At 43.0% G+C, this 22,265-nt stretch overlaps 2 protein-coding genes across 8 annotated transcripts in view; both read left to right on the top strand.

Moving 5' to 3' along the window:
- samd10b (sterile alpha motif domain containing 10b) overlaps positions 1-6,442 on the top strand; it is a 47,684-nt gene extending 41,242 nt beyond the window's left edge. The window contains exons 5-6 of one of the 2 annotated variants that reach the window (XR_003977799.1): positions 4,811-4,923; positions 6,012-6,442. Coding sequence is in view for 1 of the 2 variants with exons in the window: in XM_030364949.1 (XP_030220809.1) it covers positions 4,811-4,833 (23 nt within the window). In the remaining variant the exon portion in view is untranslated. Of the gene's footprint in view, positions 1-4,810; positions 5,076-6,011 lie in introns of those variants that run through there. The other variant, XM_030364949.1, reaches the window with a different exon arrangement.
- A 2,373-nt stretch (positions 6,443-8,815) lies between these two features.
- Positions 8,816-22,265, top strand: part of znf512b (zinc finger protein 512B) — a 33,310-nt gene continuing 19,860 nt past the window's right edge. For 2 of the 6 annotated variants that reach the window (XM_030353574.1, XM_030353565.1), the window contains exons 1-3: positions 8,817-9,241; positions 9,746-9,910; positions 11,118-11,250. In XM_030353574.1, coding sequence (XP_030209434.1) covers positions 11,121-11,250 — 130 coding nt within the window. In that variant the 5' untranslated portion in view covers positions 8,817-9,241; positions 9,746-9,910; positions 11,118-11,120. Of the gene's footprint in view, positions 9,242-9,290; positions 9,600-9,745; positions 9,911-11,117; positions 11,251-21,410; positions 21,590-22,265 lie in introns of those variants that run through there. The other 4 variants (XM_030353554.1, XM_030353557.1, XM_030353570.1 and 1 more) reach the window with 4 other exon arrangements.

Raw genomic sequence — 22,265 nt, 5'->3', positions numbered from 1 at the left:
ACACGTGAACACAAGCCTGCATGTCTTGTTCATGGTGGAACCACTAACCCAACAACCAGAGGGAAATAACGTATTGGAGAAAATGCACCTCACCACCCAGACAGGAGATTCAAGGTCCCGTGAGGCAGCAGCGCCACCCACTGACACTCCCTAACACCCGCTGTCAAACATCGATCTCAGTGGGAACATCATTATAATAACAGGACTGAACAGGCTCAATTAAAGGCATTTGTGAATGGTTAAATTTGCGGTTGAGACACACTACTCATAATGACAGAATAGTGCAGACGTAATGTGTCGGTTAAACAAGCCTCAGCACGAGCTACGCCACCCCCTTGATCTACGCCGTCTGATCGGTTGGCTTCATAGAACACCTAGGTTTCACCTGAGGCTCACCTGAGGTTTATTTGAGATGGGGGGTGGGGTTTATCGTAAGATCAGATAATGTAGGTAATGTCGTTTAACACCGAGATGCTATTAGGAAGTGGTGTTTGGTTATGTGATGACAGGTGTATCTGTGTGATCTATTTGGTTTGGTTATGTGATGACAGCTGAAGGTTGGGGCGGGTGTGAGGTGTTTGGGGAAGAGAGGTGCTTGGACAACGCTGTGCTACAGAGGAAGGAATGGTTTGGGTGGTGCAGGAGAGTGTTGATGGTAGAGAGGCAGAAAGCTGACGAAATCTCTACATGTTCTCTTATTTAAGAGGCAAATCACAACCTATCGTTAACAGAAGCCCAAAACCATGTGATTGCTCACAGCCCATTTATGCTGCGATCCCATGATAATTACGAAGTAGATAAAAGAGAGATACACGCATGCACAAAGAGAGTAATAACACACACACATAGAAATCCACTGCTTTTATTCTCTGAATCTCTTCCCCATACAATTCTGTGAAGGCTCATGAGTGAGATTCAGAGTAGAGCCTCTATAGCCTGTTTGCTGTGTAATGGAAACTTTTACACCAGATCTACACCAGCCCAGCTGGTCTCTCCTTCTTCTTCTTCTTCTTCTTCTTCTTCTTCTTCTTCTCTTCTTCTTCTTCTTCTTCTTCTTCTTCTCCTCTTTTCTTCTTCTTCTTCTTCTTCTTCTTCTTTTCTTCTTCTTCTTCTTCTTCTTCTTCTTCTTCTTCTTCTTCTTCTTCTTCTTCTAGTCCTATCCCCCCACACACACATTCCTCTACTGCCATATCACTGAAGCGAATTACTGGAAGGAATCACAAGTGGAATTGAGTTATTAAGAGAGGGTTGTTGCTGGCTGCGAGAGTTCTCTACAAACAAAACAGATAATGGAGCGGGAACATCACAAGGTTAATGAGCACAGATGGACGCTGGAGCCATGGCCCGCGGTAATATCACTCCTCCAGCCGTCATTAGGTTCTGGCTCCCCGGACTCGCCCTCTGCTCCGCTCAAATCAGCCCAGGGTGAGCTTCCTTCTGCACTGTAATTGCAATTCACACCCAACAAGGAATCCAATTACTTTCGTTGCAGATTGTTTGGGACAAAGTTTCTCCCTGCACAGTCATTAGGCTGGGTAATGAGAATACGGTTGGTAAACAGTTGCGGTTTTGATGTGTGCGTGTGTGTGTGTGTGTGTGTGTGTGTGTGTGTGTGTGTGTGTGTGTGTGTGTGTGTGTGTGTGTGTGTGTGTGTGTGTGTGTGTGTGTGTGTGTGTTTGTGTGTGTGTGTGTGCATGTGTGCGTGCGTGCGTGCAAGTGTGTTTGTAGTATGAGATGGAGTTATATGTAGAGTCAGCAATGTGGGATGCGGGATACACGCAAATCAGAAGAACAGAGAATGCTCAAATCAAAGAGCCCAACAGCCTTCGGTAAAGATGGAAAAAGAAGGAGCAAGAAATCAAAGAAAGTAAGGAAGATTCTCATTATCTGAGTCTTCAATAGGAATCCATGAGACTTTCTGTGCTAGTGTAGCCTCCCCAAGCCTGCCTAAATCCAGCAAGATAACCTCCGGTTTCGCCTGAAGCTATTACTCTCGAACCCTCCCGACACAGGCAGCTTGGCTCCCAACAATATGTAGTCGGCCAATCAGCAAACCCGAACGAGTGATGATGACGACACGGGATGCTTTGAAGAATTCTTAATGAATTTAACATTATTTAAACTATAATTCAACGGGATTGAAAGGGCTCGCTTCAGCTCATGCAAATGGCTGCAAATCAAGGTCGACTGTCCACGCCCCTCAACACACACCGCAAACGGAAGGCTTGACAGACCTAGTCTCAGAAGTCAGACATCATGCCAATGAAGTTGCTGGAGGTGGGGATCTGTAAGCGTTTGATTTGGCGAACAGAACCTCGGCCAGCAGTAAGAACTGTAAAAGTGTCTGTTAAGTTTTCAAAACCAAACCGTGTAGACTGGCCACTGTAGAAATTCCAATCCCCCACAAAATCCCATCTGACAGCGTCATCCACTCATGCAAATTAGTTTTCTTCAGTAAAATATCACTGGGAAAAAAAACAAGGAAACATTCCAAACTCCGCCCTCTGCAGTTCATGCAATGACATTGTAGGACTGCTTGATATGTGATTCTTACAGACCAACTGAGTGAAGTGAATATGGCTTGTCCCCCACAAGTTCTCTCTGGAGCTGTGTGGTCCCAGCAGGCCGTTCTGCAACATCTGGCCTTCTCATGGGGTAGCTGCCCTTTCCCCTCTGTCAGTAGGGCTTTCTGACTGTTATCTGTCTCAATGGTAAGTTGCCCCCCCCCTCTGTCCTTCCAACACATCTGATCTCCTCCCAAATTGTGTGGATGTTGGTTTTCTGTGCGCAAACACGTTTGTGTGTGTGTGTGTGTGTGTGTGGTGTGTGTGTGTGTGGTGTGTGTGTTGGTGTGTGTGTGTGTGTGTGTGTGTGTGTGTGTGTGTGTGTGTCTGTGTAGCCATCTGTGCTTGTCTCCGGGGTCCCAGTGGTGATTAGCTGAAACTGGATGATAATGCCCACACTCACACATACACAAACTTGCGCCCGCGTGCGTGAGTGCACATAAAACAAACATCCATGAAAAACACACACTCACACTACCCCTTCAATTGAAAATAATAAAAAATATATTTAATAAAACGTTCAACAGACATTTTGTTGCTATGGCAGATCGTCGTGGTAACCTTGTGGTTTTGGAGTGGTCCTCTTATTTGTGTGCGTGTGTGTGTGTGTCTGTTTGTGTGGGTTTGCCCTTGTGGGGACTTCACAGAGATTTCCTGGCGATGTGTGTCTGCCAGCTGAACTGTAGCTTTGAATTAGAATGTGAACAAACTCGGAGCAGGCAGAGCAAAATAGTGAATCTTTATCTCGAACACAATTTGTTTTGCCTAGTCTCGTACCCGCCTCTCTGCTATCCGCCTCCAACATCTCCTTCATCTCCCTCTTCTCATCTCCAATTTGACGATCCCATTGGGGAGCTGGTAAAAGAGGACATTTTTCAGGGGAGGACTTTTTTTCTCTTTTTTACACAATGCTCCATTTGAAATGTCTCACGGTGTCACTTAGATTCAGTTATTGTCATTTCGCTCCATGGCGCTGGTTTGTTGCATGTATTAGTCTGTATGTTTCTGTTTGGGTGTGTGCGTGTGTGTGTCTGTCTGTGTGTATGTGTGTGTGTTTATGTTTGTATATTTTTGTGTGTTTGAATATATGCATGTGACAAGACATGCAAACATTGTATGTGCGTGTGTGTCAGTCTGTGTATGTATGTATGTATGTATGTATGTGTGTGTGTGTGTGTGTGTGTGTGTGTGTGTGTGTGTGTGTTTATGAAGCACGTGACTCATTCCCAGCTATCAGTAGTGGAGGGCTTAGTGTTTAAATGCCAGCGATGTGAGAAGCAGTGGTGGCAGCGTCCTACTGTCTCCCGGTGTCGTTTCAGGACAGGACAAATGGCTTGTTGTCAGGGAAACCACCTGGCCACATCTGCTGCTGGCTGAGAGGGAGGCAGATAATACCGCGGGCGAGGCAGAGGCCAGGTGTTGCTGCGTGTGGCTCGCGTCTAACGTGTCAGTTAGTTAAATCTTGAATGATCGGCTCCTTGACGGGGGTGGTGGTATGGGGGGGATTGTTATTCAGACCATATGTGTCAGGCGATCTTAGCCTCCGTCTGTCGCTCGGCGGAGACAGCTCTGCGTAGCGTGACAATCAGGACTGTTGTCTCATCTAATAGCCGTCGTTCTGCGCAGGGAGACGCCATAAAGTGTCTACACTACAGCAGTGTGTATCTATTCTCGCTGTAAGAGTGCACGTTCATCCAATGTTGTGATGTCGTTAAGGGCACAATGCGTATTACTTGGTGGGTCATGCACATATTTTCCCCACAGTGTTAATTGCCGGCCCCATGGTATTCTCACTTACTGCTGAGGCGTACACTTGTACTTTATTGTGGGGATTACTTGGGAAACAACTCATTTCCCTGAAGGGCCCTGGACCCATGCCTGTCCTTTGTAAAGTGAAGCTGAAAATAGGGGTTAAACAGAGGGCAGGGTGGATGTGTGCGTGAGTGTGTGTGTGTGTGTGTGTACACGCACGCATGTGTGTATGTGTATGTGTGTGTCTGTGTGTGCATATGTGTGCGTCCGTGCCAGCGTGATAAATTAGGATATAGCCTCTGTGACTACCAGGGCTTTTATCTATTCAAATCTTAATTATGTATTCCTCTCTCTCTCTCTCTCTCTCTCTCTCTCTCTCCTCTCTCTCTCTCTCTCTCTCTCTCTCTCTCTCTCTCTCTCTCTCTCTCTCTCCTCTCTCTCCTCTCTCTCTCTTCTCTCTTCTCTCTCTCTCTCTCTCTCTCTCTTCTTCACAGCCTCCTTTGGAAACTTCTCTTAGGCTCATCCCTTGATCCAGTTGGCAGCCCTCTTCCTCTCCTCTGCCACAGTACGGCTCCCAGAGTCTTGGAGGAGCTGTGTGTGCAGATATGTGAGGGGAGAATCAATGCGTGAAAGGGGGAGAGGACAAGTCTATAGACTTCATGCCAAGCAGACCAGAGGATTCTCATTCAACACGGCCAATCTACTTTAGAGACACAGAAAACAGAGACAAAGCCCTGTTTAGGGGTGGGGGTGGGGGGGGGGGGGTGCATTAACATAGCGATACGATGTAAGGTTCACATCCCCAGCGACAATACGAGCATATCACATTCCCAATCTTATCAGAGACAATACTTTTGTGTTTTTATCTCAGTTGCGATGGAGCTAACTGGTGATCCTGAAGTGATGCTGGTTGAATTCCCTACAGAGGCAAAAAGTCCAAGTTTTTTTTTGGGTTTGCTGCTAGATCTACAATAGGTCATTCTATGTGGTTTTATGTTACCTTTTAGAACCGTTAATACATGGAAATTGAGATGATTTGGACATGCGGTTTTATTAATCAAGGACAATTACATATCATACCACACCACGATTACATTTATTCCAGAAAGCTTTTCAACTAGCTGTTGAAAAGCTCCTAATTTCCTTTGAATAATATTTTCATTGCAATTATCATCATTATCAATCATCAAGTCATCATTATTAGGTCCCTTAACATTAACCTCTCAGGACTTTCATTTTTGAATATGCATCACTTTGTCCATTGTTAAATAAAACAAATATATAATAAAACACAACAGTGCTCATTGGTCACAGCACTCAGATATCGTATATTGGATGACCTGCAGTATATCAGTACATTATGAACAATCAATGGAAGAAACTCAATAGATAATTTATAACAATGTAAACCATTGGTCTGTGTAGACTGTGGCTGTACGTTTGTATTTAGAATGGAATTGAGGACAACCCAAGACCACTAGCCGACTGCTTTTGTTCACTATCGTGGATCAAGTAGCTTTTTCTGTAGCAGGCCAGAATGAATGGCGTCTTGTTTAGGAAGTGCTCAACTTATGATAATGATCAAGTAACTGCAGCATGTACATCTTCCAAGCCCTCCGGTCACTGAAGGTTCCTCCTTCTGTTTATGTCGTTATATTATTTATGTTATATCATTATATTCGTTTTTTTCAAAAGCCCAGAACGCCGTCTATACTGTGAGGGCAGCTGGCACGACGCTCTGCCTGAGGAACCGGAGGAATGCTGAACACAGTGAGCCGGAAACGGGGACGTCTCATTCACGTTCCAAACCGCGAGAATACGAGAAGCTTTGTCCAGTCAAAGCTTCTCCTTCCCATCAATTCAACCCCATCGATCCATACATTGAAGGACTTCTTGGGACTAAGCAAGTGAACCACTCTTGGCGAGGAAGTGAAGAAAAGACACTCTATGGTTTATTTTTGACACTGATGTATATTTCCAAACGTCTCGCTTTACTTGGTTAGAGAGGATGTGATACAAAGGGGAACAGAGGAAAATGTCTGATATATATTATATCTGATATATAAAAGCGTATATCGTATAATAATAAATTAAACTGTCTTTTTAGAATAAACGTATACAAAAAGTGTGATACTCCTGTGCAATTATTTTCCACATGCATATTATGCCCTTATTTACCGTGAGTTGTGTACAATATGTTTTTCCTTTAAAACGGCTCTTTCTATTACACTACAGATGGTTTTGGCATTTAAATTGATATTGATGAATATAAAAAAGCAGTTCAGAACAACAGCTCCAGGTTACTGTGTTCTTATTATTTAAGCTATTGCTGGGTGCATTCTGTTCTAGTCCATGTCAATACCTCTCACTGTTACTGCATCTATTTCCTCTAACCCTCTGCTTTCCTTCGATGTGTCATCATCCCATTTTTGTTACCCCAACCCTCCTGTCCGTCGACTCCTCTCATGTTTGTTATCTATTCTCATTGCCTTATTTTTTTTAATAAATTATGCCTACCCTCTCACTATCAATCCCTTAGTGTGGAATATACGTATTCATACCTGTATCGCTATCATAGGCCTGCTGTCCCCGACAAAGATGAAGGAACAGCTTTTAAAGTTGGAATTAACATAAAAAGCCACTCAGGAACGATGAATCATGCCAGTCACTCGATGAATACTGAATCCCTTTGACGGCCTGTAAACATATAGGCGCACACACAAACATGCACAAATACACAAACTCACAGTTACCCCCCCCGCACGCACGCACGCACGCACGAACGCACACACACACACACACACACACACACACACACACACACACACACACACACACACACACACACACACACACACACACACCACACACACACACACACACACACAACACAAACACACACACACACACACACACACACACACACATAAACACTACTCACACTTGGGATTAATTACTGAGAAACGGTAAGCATCTCACCTGTTAATAACATGGAAGATGTGTACACCATCAGAGACTGCGGGTTATATAACAGGGATGAATACAAAGGGTGTTGTTGACTATGTACCTTCTTCACAAGGCGTTGACGTGTGATTTTGATGTCTACAATGTCGTCATTTCCTATTTGCTTTATTACCAGTAATGTATACAAATATTTTAAATATTTTAATATTTTTTTAATCGTCGTGTGTGTTGATGCCAGTGGCTGTGATCGTTTTATTTAACAAGATGAAAGTAAACAATAAACACTTTCCAGGAGAAGGAAGTCTTTGAAGAAAGCCGCGCACCTGATAAACGCGTGCACCTCGAGGAAGAGGCAGCAGGGCAGACTGTAAAAGTGCATCTATTACAGCCACATTTCAATATCAAGACCTTTTTTAAAATTGCTCAATCGGTGGTTTTAAATAAAGACCAGGCAACACATTATTAATCCCAGATTAAACAATGAATTTGTGAATCGGTGAGCCTTGGTTGTTTTCATATTATTGAAGACCTGTCATCTTGAGTAGCCTAGAAGTGAACAGTCATCAACAGCCTTTACAAAAAATAACGTCTGACAAGCTTCAATACTTCATATGGGGGCACTAATGAGCAGCACGCAGGATTTAATGATGATGAGGGGTCTGTAGGCCTGCCCTTGGACCCAGTTTTCGTTCGCCGTCACGCCAATATTTAAAGACAGCACTGCCCCCTTGCGGGACATGAGAGTACTTTGAGGTTTTTCGTAACCTGCTTTGGGGAATTTTAAAAAGTTCTTACTATCTCTGTCATTTAGACGGATATCTTGTTTTGTTTTTGGTTCGATTGTTCAGAAAAAAAAATACAACATCCGTTTATGTACTGTGGAAGTGGTTCATGGTAGCCTAGGCCTACTGGTGGTAGACCTATCTACTACCAATTGAACTTTGCTTTTCATTCCGTGAATTGGTCGTGTGAGGTTAATTCATCTGAGCCTACACTTCCACTGGCACTGTCAACAATCGTAATCAACCAACTATTCTGAGGGGTTAGGGTCAGGGTTTCAAATATACTCAAATATTTTAGTAGGCACGCTGCCGGCACTTGTCAAACAATCTTGTTTTAATGGCATAATTATTTGTAAGGTCAATATATACTTCATCGAGGATGTTTCTCCATGTCGTCTAATTTCATATGACGTGCGAGACGACATATATGCAAATATATTCTACTTAAAAATAGGTGACCACGCACACACGTGCGCGTACATACGCCCGAATTTACGCATAAACACAGACACACAAAACACACCACACGCACACATCCTATATTTATCAGTTAAAGGCTGGTAGGTTAATCATACTGAACATCCCTTGCTCCTATGTTGTCATTTAGTCTACTTCTATGCATCATCATGTGCCTTCTGCAAAGCAATCAAAACAGCATCGTTTTCAACTTCTGACATCGTGTCAACAGACTTAAGCCCGTAGGACGTTTTTTTTTTCATAGGCAAGACCAATGAATGGCTAAAATCCACAATAGGGCGGTCACAATCAATCGTTACGGGTATATCAGGTTTAAATTATATAGGTCTATCCATCATCTCTGATAAATATGGTCAGGCGTCTGAGTGGATGAATTCACGACGATCGGATATAGCAGATTAAAATAGTTCTCTGACGCTGATTTAAGAAATTTGAGGCTGACCCTTTTTCGTCATGAACCAACGCCGTTACGTCGGAAGGAGCCGCATCAAACGGTTTAGTAATGCGTTTATTAGACCGATCAACTAATATTATCTGCTCGATGTGGGTAATAATAACGCGAGAGTTTGCAAGTTGCCTTAAGACTGGAGTTGCAACTGCCAAAGGTGGAGTGGATCCGCGCATGACCCGACACACACTACTGTAGTACTGTACACGGCAGAGGGGATATATCGATATAAAAAACAACGAAATAATCCAGAGGTAAGGACCGTCAGAGTGAACCCCAAGGACCTGGCATTTCTTGTTTTTGTACCTTTTCCTTCGCTTTGCTTCCTCTTACTCTAAGCAACTGTCTTGCAGTCGTCGAAATTACTGCACTAAACATATTTTTGTGCCTCCCTTTAGCTCCAGCCAGCGCAAGGATTTTTTTTTTTACTCCTCCTTCGTAATAAAGTCGCCATTTTGCTTCACTGCCTATATTAAACCATCCGTATTTATATTTCCCTCAATGATTTGGATATATCTTTTCTTTTGTGGTCATTTTTTAATCGTGAGGAGCTGACTCGTGTCTCACGGCGGTATACATATTAATGCAGGGAAGGGGTACGATTCTGAAACGGTAATAGGGTGAAGTATCCGCTATATTCTCTTTAAATAAATTATTATTGATACGCTCCTTCCGTGCTCTTTTCGGTTGTCGCGACTGTCTCGTTTTCAAAGCGCTGGGATACGACGACAATGACGACTGTCTGCCTCTTTTTAAAGCCACCCAGCCGGACCGGCGTGCCGCGAAGCTCGGCAGGTGTGTGTGTGATTGCCATGTAACTTAACGTTGAGGAAAACGCCTACTGCGAGCTGCCTATCGCCTGACCCCCACGTGGGTGACCCGGCTGCCCTGCCGCCTGTGCTGGGGGACTCCCAACAGTTCAGGTAGGTGTGGCTTTCTTGACACGCACGTACGTTGTGACCACATTCCCACTACAGAGTGGCCTACATATATAATCTAGATTATAGATGAATGTGTGTTGTTCTGATTTATATAAGGACAGTAGCCTAGCCATCTAGGAAACTGCATACATTTCTCTGCACAAGTTACTTCATGGAGGTTTTCAGGAAGAGACTTTTGTGTACAGAATGTGGGCATGAACTCTAGTCTGTGTAGGACGCCCTACTAGATGTTTCTGCATTCCCATAAAAAGTCATGTCAGATTTGGAACAAACACTGAGTGCAACTGACTTTGGGTCATCATCAAATCAACTGTGAGTACAGTACACTGCAACCTTGAGGGAACATCCCTTCTCATCCAGTCTGCAATATAGTGGCCTGTTTGTAGGTCCTTTAGGTCTCTAATGTTTGACTTTTTGTGTGGTGTTGGTCTTTAGGAGGATATATTAATGTTTGCTAAGAGGAAGCATGTTGGTTTGTTTATCACATCTTAATCAACAAATGCCGTCCGTCTATCATATTAATAGGCTGCCCCATGTTAAGCATTACGGGTCAGGCATAGTTTGCAGTCTGCAAGGATTCGTTGTGGATTAAATCATAGAGTGCATAATAGATGCATGCATGACTTTCTCAAACCACAGTGAACAACAATCAGTTGCGTTGCGACGAAGTGATGGAGCTAGAGTAATTAATGCCTTCAACAAACATTTAATGTAATGAACTATTTTTTACATTTTACTACACTGTAATACATAAAGAAGGCATGTGTACCTCCAGATGACTCAGGAAAGTAAGCATGTCCTCAGTTATTACCGCCCTCTCTTCACTCCATCCCAGCTTCTGAATGGCAGAACATGGAGTGTGCACGTACGTGAGGGTATTGATTTGTATTGAAGGTCAAGACCTCATTACCACTTCAAATGATACGTCTGTGTCTCAACCCCAGATCATCTCCTGTCCAATAACATATTTAGCCCAGGGATGAGTGGCACAGAATTTACAGCGCAATAATGTTCTGTCATATACTGCGATCGACAGGCCTTTCTAATGATGTTCTATCAGGCAGTGCCATAAAATAATCGATGAGATGCAGCTGAGACCCACGGCAATATCTGTATAGTAATTTTCTTTTTCTCCGTCTGTCTGACCCCCACTTCACTTCCGACCCCCCCCCACCCTTGGCGTTGGAAGGTCATGGAGAGTCTGGGTGGCTCCAGGTTTGGGAAGCTATCCTCCTCAGGGCTCCCTAGGGGCCGGCCACCAAAGCATGGTCACCCGCAAGAGGCTGTCAAAAGCACCGCAGGCGCAGACAACAACAAACACGGTGAGTGACACAACGACTTGATGTTGTTAGGTGAATACAATGCATAGTTACCCTTATATCAGGGTAACCAAATGGCAGTTTGGACCAATATACTAGCACCCGGAAGAAATGTGGAGGAAGAATTGGACGTTTGTGGTTGATATGGGTGGGAGTTTGATCCAAAGGTAGACATGGTATCCAAGGTATAACTGGTTCCACAGCTTCAACCAAGATCCTAAGGCCTTCAACACAGTGGAAAATAAAAAATGTTTCCCTCGGCTTGCATTACAGTGAGAAAACCAAACAAACAAACAGCCAGCTCCGACGTTGGGGAAAACCCAGGCCATCTGGTTGGAAGTTGGAATACTTTAGGGGGAGAAAAACTGGACTGGGGAATTATATTTCTATCCTATATCCAGTGGATCGTCATCATGCCTTTGTTAACTGAGTCTGGCACATTTGGAAAAGTGGGGCTTTGATAATGACCCGGTTGTTTTTGTAGCTAGCAGGCGGCCTCTAAATTCTGTGTGCTTAGTACAGACTCTAGATAGAATAAGGTGCTTCAATTTGTTTTCTGGTTCGTATTTAGGATTCTTGGATGGATAGAATCATGCAGATGGCATTGTGTGTGTGTGTGTTTGTGTGTGTGCGTGTGTGTGTGTGTGTGTGTGTGTGTGTGTGTGTGTCAATATGTGTATGCAAAAGTTTGTGTCAATGCTTGTTTGCTTCTCATTATTTTGAGACAGAAAAATAAGTTGTTTTGCAAGACAGCAATGACAATGTGGAAGAGAGTGGAATAGTTATCTTTCCACTCTGCAGGGAAGACCCTTGATATAGCACTCCCTTGTCTTGGTCAATTCATGAGCGGTTTGTCTTGTTGTATTTATGAGTAGCTTGTTAGCCTTGTAGTATTGTCGTATTTAGTGTTGCATAACATTGAGCAGTTCCTGTATTTCCGCCAGTTTATATGCTTGTCTTGCTAAACCTATTGGATCTGCGGTGTACCGTCACTGTCTTTGCCTTGAAGGTTTGACCTTGCAGCCGCATTTGATTTGTTTCTCTACAGTTAAAGGGGACCGTCACACTTGGATATTCTCTAAAACAGAAAAAGAGTACTGCTTCTTACATGCGTTTTGTGAAAAACGTTGAAGTAATTGTTTCCAATTGAACAAATGTACGCAAATCCTACAGCAATCACACTAAGGGTCCACCTTTTCCATACACTTTTCAGCGAGACAGTTAATGTTGTAAGCTGCCATTTTTATCAAACGACACGTATAAAGCAGTTCTTTTGTATCAGAAAATAGAAAGTTTGACAGTTCCCCTTTTGTCACTCAATGAACAACGGGTTATTCGTCTGGATTTGTTGTGTACAAAATCGATCCCTGATTTGGTCTTATTATAGTTTCACCGCTGAAAGTAAGGGGGTTGGTGCCTATGAATGACACTGGCGATTGATTCGCTTGTCAGTCAGTTGCTCTGTGTACCGTCTCATGTCTTCTAAAATTCCTGGTTTGGTTACGTTCAAATACAGTTGAAATACTTATTGATAAAAATGTGTCAGCTGTAATTTTATCTTTAATCATTATTAAATGAAGAGGGGCCTGAAGATCGGGCCCATACGAAATACCAAATAAAATCATTTCTGTCAAGGGCCAGTTGGCCAAAAACACACCCGAGTTGCCCCACGGTGCCATTATCAAATTCAGGGCTAACTAAAAATACATCATTGCACACAACTCTCAATAGGCCAATAACACTGTCCTATGTGTTAAGCTCCCCACTGTTCAAAATATGAATAAATAAATATATAGTTTTTTTCATAACAGAAAGTGTACCAGAATCGATGCAGAATTTAAGCAGGATTTTAAAGGTTGGGTATGGAATTCGCTTTTTTGGCCATTTTTGCAGAATTACTTGAAATCCTTATCATAACCCACTTACAGCCACTGAGTTAGAAGTACTGACATGAAAATTAAACAAGTCAATCATCTGTGGAACGGGCAGGGCTCGAAAAACTCCAGCCAATGATTTCCAGAGCCACCGAGTTGCATTGGACAGTAAGTACGCCAATCAAGCGGTCGTACTGCACTCCCCCTCCCCCGCACCCCGCGCGCGACCCCTTCGTGCAGTACTCGTGACCCAGAGCTTGTGACCCAGAGCAAGTTCCTGTTTGTTGTTATCCTGCGGTAGCTACTGGAACTAGTTAATCCACATTTGGACCTAGCAGTAGAAGACAATTTCCATGGCAGACGCCACCACCATGTTGTTTTTTTTAATGTTGCCATGTTGTTTAACGAAAACCTACGCTAGCCTGGCTCGCTCTCGCGCATCTGTGTTCGCGCTCGTGCATGATTGCGCGTCCAGCAGGTACTTGGAATGGGTGGAGTCAGAGTCAGCGTTGAAGGAGAGGGGGTAGGACCATTTGAGTTGTGTATTTTCAAAATCTGCTGGCCTTTCGCAAATCCCATACCCAACCTTTAATGATGAGTAATTCTACCAATTCAAGATAATCCCTAATTTGATCGTTAAAGTGAATATGCTATGCGCCATGATATGAAAGGAATGTATTATTAGGGCAATTTAGTCTAAATTCACATATGAGGATGGATTGAGAGTTCCCAACAGTGTTGGTGGCTGCACATGACCTCTTTGTGTATGTGTGTGTGTGTGTGTGTGTGTGTGTGTGTGTGTGTGTGTGTGTGCGTGTGCGTGCATGTGTGTGTGCACGCACATGTGCACCTGTATAAGAGAAAGCAATGTAAACAGAAAGTGAATGCATTAGGGATGGGCCGTCGATAGTCGATTCTATCGACTATCGACGATAGATGGATTCCATCGTCGATCGTCTCAAGTAGCCGATAAAAAGGCGATAATTATATTTTAATAATTAATATATATATATATATATATTTTTTTTTTTAAAGCGCTGTGGTAGCTATTTTTTCAACTTAAAAAGCACCGCAAATTGTAATTGAAATGACCTGGCACCGGTGGAAAACATACTATGTAGCGCTGACCTGCCGTATTCACTCACTGCTGCAAGAGGAGAGGGGAGGGGCTCGAAACCTACCGGTCCGCTCGCACGGCGAAATGACATCACACCCCGCTGCACCATTTCCGGGTCACAGCTGTGGTACATGAGCTGTGTTCGAAATCGTTCCCTATTCACTCACTCACTATTCCCTATAGTGTTCATGATATAGTGCACTACATTGGGAACAAACAAACGAGAATTCGGACACTACGCTGAACATTTCTAAACGTCATTTGCGTCAGTAAATGCGCCGGGTATTTGTGTGACGCAGACAGATGCGCCCAGATTGTGTAAACAAACCGGGCACTCTAGACTCTAGAGGAAAGCTGGAGGTTGTATTGATGTAGAATGTTACATTTCCTTGAACAAGGTTTTTCTTATTAATTTTGAATGTTTCATTTTCTTGTTAAATCCCAAATAAATTGTTGATATTTCTAAACGAAAGCCGGAGACTCCATCATTAAATGTAGTCGTTTTCGCCGCTTGCGGTTATTGAGCTTCTTCTTCTCCTCCGGAAAAACACGACTGCATTGCATTGTGGTATATGGGAGTAACACCACGTAGGGAACATCATATGTACACTCACCTTTTTTAGTTATTTTAAGTGCATATAGGGCATGAAATTAACCAGTGAGAATTCGAACAACACTACAAAATAGCGAGCACCCTATATAGTGCACTATATCCGTGATAGGGAACGATTTCGAACACAGCTACGAGCTGTGTGTCATCAGCGTGTGTCATCATGACAGCACCGCCGGTGCCGACGCATCGAAACTTAAATCAGGGGAGGCTCACGCTGGTCCAAGGGGAAGACCATTGTATTCGTTTTTAAGAAAAAAATCGAAAAATAAAACCGCGATTTTTTTCAAAGTGATAAATCATTATAAATGATTAATATTATAAAATTATTATAAAGATGCCCCCCCCGATAGTATCGACTATCGGCGATCGTTAGGGGGCGCTATCGGACGATGGAGAAGCTTGTAGACGATTGCCCAACCCTAGAATGTATTGACAAACATGCATAGAAAACATCTAAAAATGTTTACCAAACCATAGTTATGGTGTTTGATAAACCTTAAATAAGTACACTATTATCTTCCCCCCTAAAAAATAGAATAAAGTTTACAATAACTAAACACCATGGCTCGGCTGGTTGCTGTTTTTGTGTATTTTCTCTGTACATATGTGTCTCTTTATGTGTGTGTGTTTAAAATGACTATCCTTGGATTGTGTTCTGAAGATGACATTGCCGTAGGTCAAAGGGTCATTGAGTGTGTGTGTGTGTGTGTGTGTGTGTGTGGTGTGTGTGTGTGTGTGTGTGTGTGTGTGTGTGTGTGTGTGTGTGTGTGTGTGTGTGTGTGTGTGTGTGTGTGTGTGTGTGTGTGTGTGTGTGTTTGAATGTGTATGCGTACACGTTTATGCATGTAGATTTGTTGAGATATTGGCCGCTGGATTTTAAGGGACTTTCATAGGTAATTAGACACTTGTTGGCTCTGCTTGTTGGTCTCCGTGGTGAGCTGTTTCTCTTTCTCTTTGACGCTTTGACCCGTGAATAAGTATAGGTCTACTAGCCATATCAGTGTTTCAGTAGGCGTGTGGAAAGGCCCTAGCATATGCACAATGTGAAAGAAAGAATTGCATATCAGGTAGTTTGTTATGCCTTGTTTGGCCATAAAGTTGTGTGTCTCATTACCAAGGCTTTTCCGAGCTTTTAGTGAAGCTTAGAGTGTACCGTTGCCAGTGGGTGGGGTTAAGAGCGATTATGAGGTTTTTAAGATCTCTGAAGAGCATTCAACTGATTCTTTTGGCCGAAACACTAGATAATCCCTGGACCATGTTGTCGTCAAACACTGAAAGATACATTTGCACTACAACACAAAACATACAAAAGACATTGAATGTTTCCCATTTGTATGTGCAAGTGGAATTATTATCATATTCTATCAATCATCCCATGAATCATTGAAAAGGACACAGAATTAGTTCCTAGTACACTGTACAACCAATGACTGTCAATTGGGCCTGTGCCAGATGGAGATCTAATCGTATATTGACAGTTGAAGGATTGATCGACAATTGTTGTTTTATACGTCGATGTTAAGGCGATTTCAACTGACTGACTATCAGAAGATACTCTATATACAGAGCGCAGGTAAACTCTGTCTAAAGGTAGTGTGTAGCCTCCCTGGAAATATTACTTTTAACACAATTTGCCTGCAAAACCTCTGAAACGTCCTTTGTCCTTTGCCAAATGTTGCATTACGCCAGAATGTAGAATGTGCACATTCGGCAAAACAGGACATTGCAATATCCAGTGTTTTGCAGTGACACATGTTTTAAAAGTTATTTGAAAATAATTTGTTTACCCTCCTGGACTAATTTGGCTAATATCAAGCAACAAACGTGAGTGAGAGAGCGGTGAAACATTTTTGAGATATCTTCCACTAAATATGCGATGAATGAGGAAATAGTATTAGTAGTCTGAGTAACATTCTTTTAACTTTTATTATAACAAATTATCTCTGAAATCTGAAAGAGGTTTCTGGTGATGTAGTATGTCCACCTGCTTAGATGGACATTCAGCACGAGGGACACTGATCAGAACTAAAGACGAGAGTTTTAAAACCAGTTTTGCTGTCTCTTCCATGGAGGTCTCATCCAGCATCTAATTTCTCCATATACCCGCTCCATTAACTCTGCTCCATAAGGGAAGTTAACGTTAAGGACATCATTTGGATTGTGTTATGCTGAGATAGTGCCACACCAATGAAGGGAGCCGTTGTTTGATAGAGGAGACATTGTTATAAAAAAAAAATGTATGCTTGAATATCTTTTTTTCAAAATGTATTATTTGCAGTTGATGTAACTCACCCAGCCCCTCCGGCGCCGCCTCCCTGGCGATCGGGTCGTATATTGGTGTTTGGGTCTTATATTGGTGATGTTAGAATAACCATGATTGGACAATATGAAACTAGAAACAATGCCAACCCTACTAACCCTACTACCTCCTCGTGGTTTTTCTCTTTAATATTACTGCTGTGACTTGAGCCTGTGACATATAGCTAAAGAGAAGAAATTCTGTGTTAATCATCAGCCTGGAGCTCACTGGAACTCACTGAACCTGAAGTTCAGTTCACTAAGGTAACAACATGTTTCCCTTTCAAGTTAACTCCTATTATTCATGCCCTGTCTTTTTGTAACAGATAGTACCTAATTTGTTGTATCTATAGTTTTGTTAAATAAGTTCATGCACTTACACAATTTCCTTCTGTCATGGTATCATTCTGTCAATTGGTTTCCCGAGAGGTTATGACATGTGAATAGGAAGTACTACTACTAGTTGTTTTTGTTTTTTTAAGGAAATCAACAAAGTGTTACACCAGCATCATGCTACACCAAAAATCTGCAAATCAAAAATGTGGTCTGTGTGATTTTCTCCCTCTTTATTCTTCTTGGCTGTCTGTCCGTCCCTCACTCTCTCCATTTATTGGGCCCCTCATCATTCTTCCACCCACCCTCTAGCAGCCCATAACAGTATTGGGACAACGATGAATAGTCGTCCGTCCACAAGCAGTAATACAAAACCTAAAGTATTGATGAGCTAGGCAGCAACCCAGTGTACCTGTGGGGGGTCAGAGATGCAGGACTATAGCATACACATTCCTCAGGAGACCCGGTTTGTTTGTCAGTCTGGCACAAGGGCAAAGCAGATCCTGTGCCTGTCAGAATGAAGTCTAGAAGGGTTACATGCGTATGGTAAAGTATTGCTGCAAACCTTGCTAGTTTTAGATTTTCTTGGGCTTTGCGTTTGTTTCTCTGAGTATGTGGTTATGTGTGGTCAAAAATGATTCTGCTCGTGGTCAGATATTGACAGAGCTATCAAATGTCTACTGATTCACAGTAGACGTTCTTCCCATTGCAGGTCTTATCTCTGACTGAGTTTTTATGTGCTCTCTGTTCCTCTATCCGGTTCTCTCTCCATTTCTTCAGCCGGTTCCCTCTATCCCCTCAGCTCTGTCTCAACACATAACTGTCACACCGCTCTGATCCATCATTCCATCTCACTCTGTTTGTCTTCGGGTGCCGCTGCCACTGTTTCTCTCTCTCGTCTCAAGCATTGTGCTGTATTATTAGCAGCAGTGATTCAGCGCGCCCTTAAAGTCCCTTTTACTGCCACCTTCATACCACCCTCCCCGCTGCAACGTCCGACATCCTTCAGCTCGCCTCCGCCTTCGTGCCCCAGCACGGGGAAATGCCAAAATCTATAATTGACGGCATTCCACGGAATGTTTGCTTTGGAAGGGAATTGAATTGTGGCGGGTTTCTCAAACCATGTGGCTGCGTCCTGGTGTCAAAGAGGAGTTAGTCGTTTATTTAGTAGGTATGTGGAAAATAGAGAATGTGTATGGGTGAGCCACTGTTGACAGTCTGGGGGCGGGGTATTGTCTGCCTGTCCCTCATGTGCACTGTGACCACATGGAACATGTGTCTTGTTGGCACATTTATTTAATCCCTTATATAAAGAGGCCTGTTTTTCAGTATTCAGACAAATCCACATGCAGAAATTCTAATTTAAAGATACTTTTTTCTTTAGCTTTCATGAGGCCCTCTTTTAGAATGGTTCAGATTCTGTCCCAACACATGTGAGAAAAAAACAGAAATTATTGCATTCAATTAACCTTTTTAGGTTATTTTTTTAAGGAAAGACTGCAAATGTCTCATTACACCAGCATAGGGTTTCAAATGACATCCTGGCACAAAAGAAAATCGTCATTCATTTTAAACAAAGGGAAAATTCCAACGGTAAACTTAAATGGTCTACTTAATACTGAATATAAATTAACTAGGCTTAGACAAATTTAATAGTTGTACATTGGATCAATCTACACGCTATATGATGAATTGTGTTGTGCCAATGGGAGCACTTTTGCATGTGAAAATAGACCACTTGCATAAAAATAGAAGAGCTTATGGCGTATGTGACAACCGGGCTCAGTGGAGCACTTCTCCTTGATTACACTGGCAGCGAGCAACGGCGACGCACTGTGAGCCGCCCGTATAGTGGCAGGAACACGTCCAGCAGCGTGAACAACGTCACCCGTTAGCTAGGATTGATGTGTTTTATCCGCTTGCCTATGAGTTGCCCAGGCAGCCACAAAGACCGTCACATATGTGGCCATTCACCGAAAGCTGTTGTGATTGGGGGGACAGCAAACATAGCACTGGCTGTGGGCCAACTGAGCACCAGGCGATAGATCGGGTTTCCGATAGTATGAAGCATGAGGCCGGGGTTGCAGGGTGGGAAATCGATGTGCGTCTGAAGGGGCTGTGGCAGTATTGTTAGTCACCAGATCATGCAGGAGGGACCTTGGTGCTCTGGCCTTTTGTGTCGATTAAGCAGTTTCAAGGGGCATTTAGGGAGGCTTGTAAACAGATACTCTGACATGAGGTGGTATGGATATTCTTTACCCAAAGCTGCCCTGGGTGCCTGTTTAAGCCTTTATTATAATCAAGGAGTGATTTCTATCTTTAGTACGCCAAGACTATTTTTTAGGTGATACCCATGATGATAATTTTGAAGGCTATTTGCATGGAATGATTTCAATAGTACAGAGTACTTTTCCAAATATCTAGGCTATCCTTTTGTGGAAACAATATCATAATAATGTTATAACTAGGCTAAAGTCTTAAAGCCTAGCATAAACATAGTCACTTGTAGCGAATGGGGTCTACTTAAACATGCTGCTTGGCAACCACCGATGCTAGAATACATTTCCTAAGAGCGGTGAAGCCTTGGCCCCCAGGATCGTGCACTGTTATATTTGACTCACAGGACCCCTTTCTCAGACGAAAATGGGCATATAAATCATCCCACAGTTTGTGCAATTCGGTAATTCATGTAGTGAGTTAACGCAGTTAAGTAGAAGCATGCACATATTTGGTTCTCTGTGGTAGCCTGCTCCAGAGAGAACAAAGTACTTGCACCAACCATATGCTTACGGCTGCTATGATAGATGAGATGCGTATGTATGTATGTATGTCGTTTTTGGTTCTTCTTCTAGGTGAGCATGGCGTGTTGTAAGTAGTGCAAATATATATGTATGTATGTATAAACCCTTACCATTACCTGTAGTGAAAACAAATTGGGAGTGTCTAGAAGAAACTCTGCTAAATAATTAAAATAAAGCAACAATAATAAACAGAGCAATATCAGGACACTTAAAGTGTAATAGTAAATTGATTATGAACATGATTATTCAAACTTGGGTCTTATTGATTATATAGCTGCGTACAAATGTTGCCTAATCAATCAATGTTAAATCATTCTTGATGTATGGTGCTCACACATTAAGAAGCGCCCCCTTTGCTTTCTCTATCGGTACACAAAGCTTGATCTTATTTATCTGCTAACTACCACCATGGTTTGGCGATGAGCACTCACTTACAGTTTATATTAGTTGTAGAGTGGAAGGTGAATGACTTGTTTACACTGTGAGATGTAAACACTCAGGTTCAGCTAGGGTTGCTAGCTCGTTCTAATCGGGATGCTAGCTCGCTCTACTCGGGAAGCTAGTTTGTTTTGTTAGGGCTGCTCGCATGTTCTACTATGGCGGCTAGTTTGTTCTGCTATGGCTGCTAGCTCATTCTCCTAGGACTGCTAGCTTGTTTTGCTATGGCTGCTAGCATGTTCTGCTATGACTGTTAGCCAGTTCTGCTAGGGCTGCTAACATGTTCTGCTATGGCTGGTAAGATGTTCTGCTAGGGCTGCTAGCTTGTTCTGAAGGGTTGCTAGCTTACTCTGCACTGGAGCCATGAAGAGCATTCAAGCTTCCATCGCGATGCCTATTTAAATTTGCTCAGTACACCTTTAACTAACGTGAGTGAAAATTAAAGTGCCACCGGATACTTGGTTCTCTGTTGGCCAAAATTTAGGGGGAGGATGAGGATTGAAATGAAGAGTGCATTTACAATTCATTGAAATATGTTATGGGAGCCACCTGTCTCATTTTTAGGAAGGCAAGAATTGTATGAGAGTGGAATAAATATGTTTGCGTGCAGGTGCACATCAGTGCAGTGAATTGTATACAGAGCGATGAACAGATATTCAAATAGAGAAAGCCTGTGTGAGAATGAAGGGGAGAGAGGGGGGAGAGGGAGGGAGAGATACACTCTGGGACAGAAATAGAAAGTGTGTTTTTCCTTCAGTGAGCCAGTGTCTGGGTAGCAGCAGTGTTCTGTCAGTCGTCTCTGCTGCTCACTAACTGTCTGGTCCCACACCCGACTACGAGCGGATTATGGGGACGTCTTCAAAGACTGGTATGTATATTATGGGATAGAACTGTGTAGGTGTCTACCGACAGGTATCTGTTTTTTTGTTTGTTTGTGTGTGTGTGTGTGACCGTAGAAAAGAGAGAGGGGAGAACAGGGTGAAAGAGGTGCGAGCATTAAAAAAGTGTGGAGATGCCTGGTGCTAAAGCTCCCTTAAAGAGAATGCGATAGTGGAGGCGAGGTAGAGGATTGGAGACGTGTTTGACAGGAGAATAGAGACAGGAGTAAGGTAGAGTGATTTTAGACACGGCAAGTCTGTAAGAAAGCTAGCCCAGGAGATCCTCCTGCCCTTTGCACACTCTGATTTGCTTTTTACAATCAGATTTGGCCGTTGCTGTGTCGACGTGCTGCTTTCTCCAGACATTGTATTTCGTGTTTGAGGAAGTTGTGACTCAGTGCTATATTTACATGGAATTGTTTGATGGTGCCTATATCGTGCGTGTGTGTGTGTTTGTTTGTGTGTGTGTGTGTGTGTGTGTGTGTGTGTGTGTGTGTGTGTGTGTGTGTGTGTGTGTGTGTGTGTGTGTGTGTGTGTGTGTGTGTGTGTGTGTGTGTGTGTGTGTGTCTGCTATGTTGGAGATGGAGACAAAGGCTCCTGTGTGTGTTTGTCAAGGAAAACAAACGACTTGTTCTCTGTTCTCACAAGTATGTTTGTGTGTGTGTG

Source organism: Gadus morhua, chromosome 1 (genome assembly GCF_902167405.1).
Source record: "Gadus morhua chromosome 1, gadMor3.0, whole genome shotgun sequence".
Lineage (NCBI taxonomy): Eukaryota > Metazoa > Chordata > Actinopteri > Gadiformes > Gadidae > Gadus > Gadus morhua.
The sequence above is the reverse complement of the archived record's forward strand: the minus strand, read 5'-3'. Positions and strand labels throughout refer to the sequence as shown.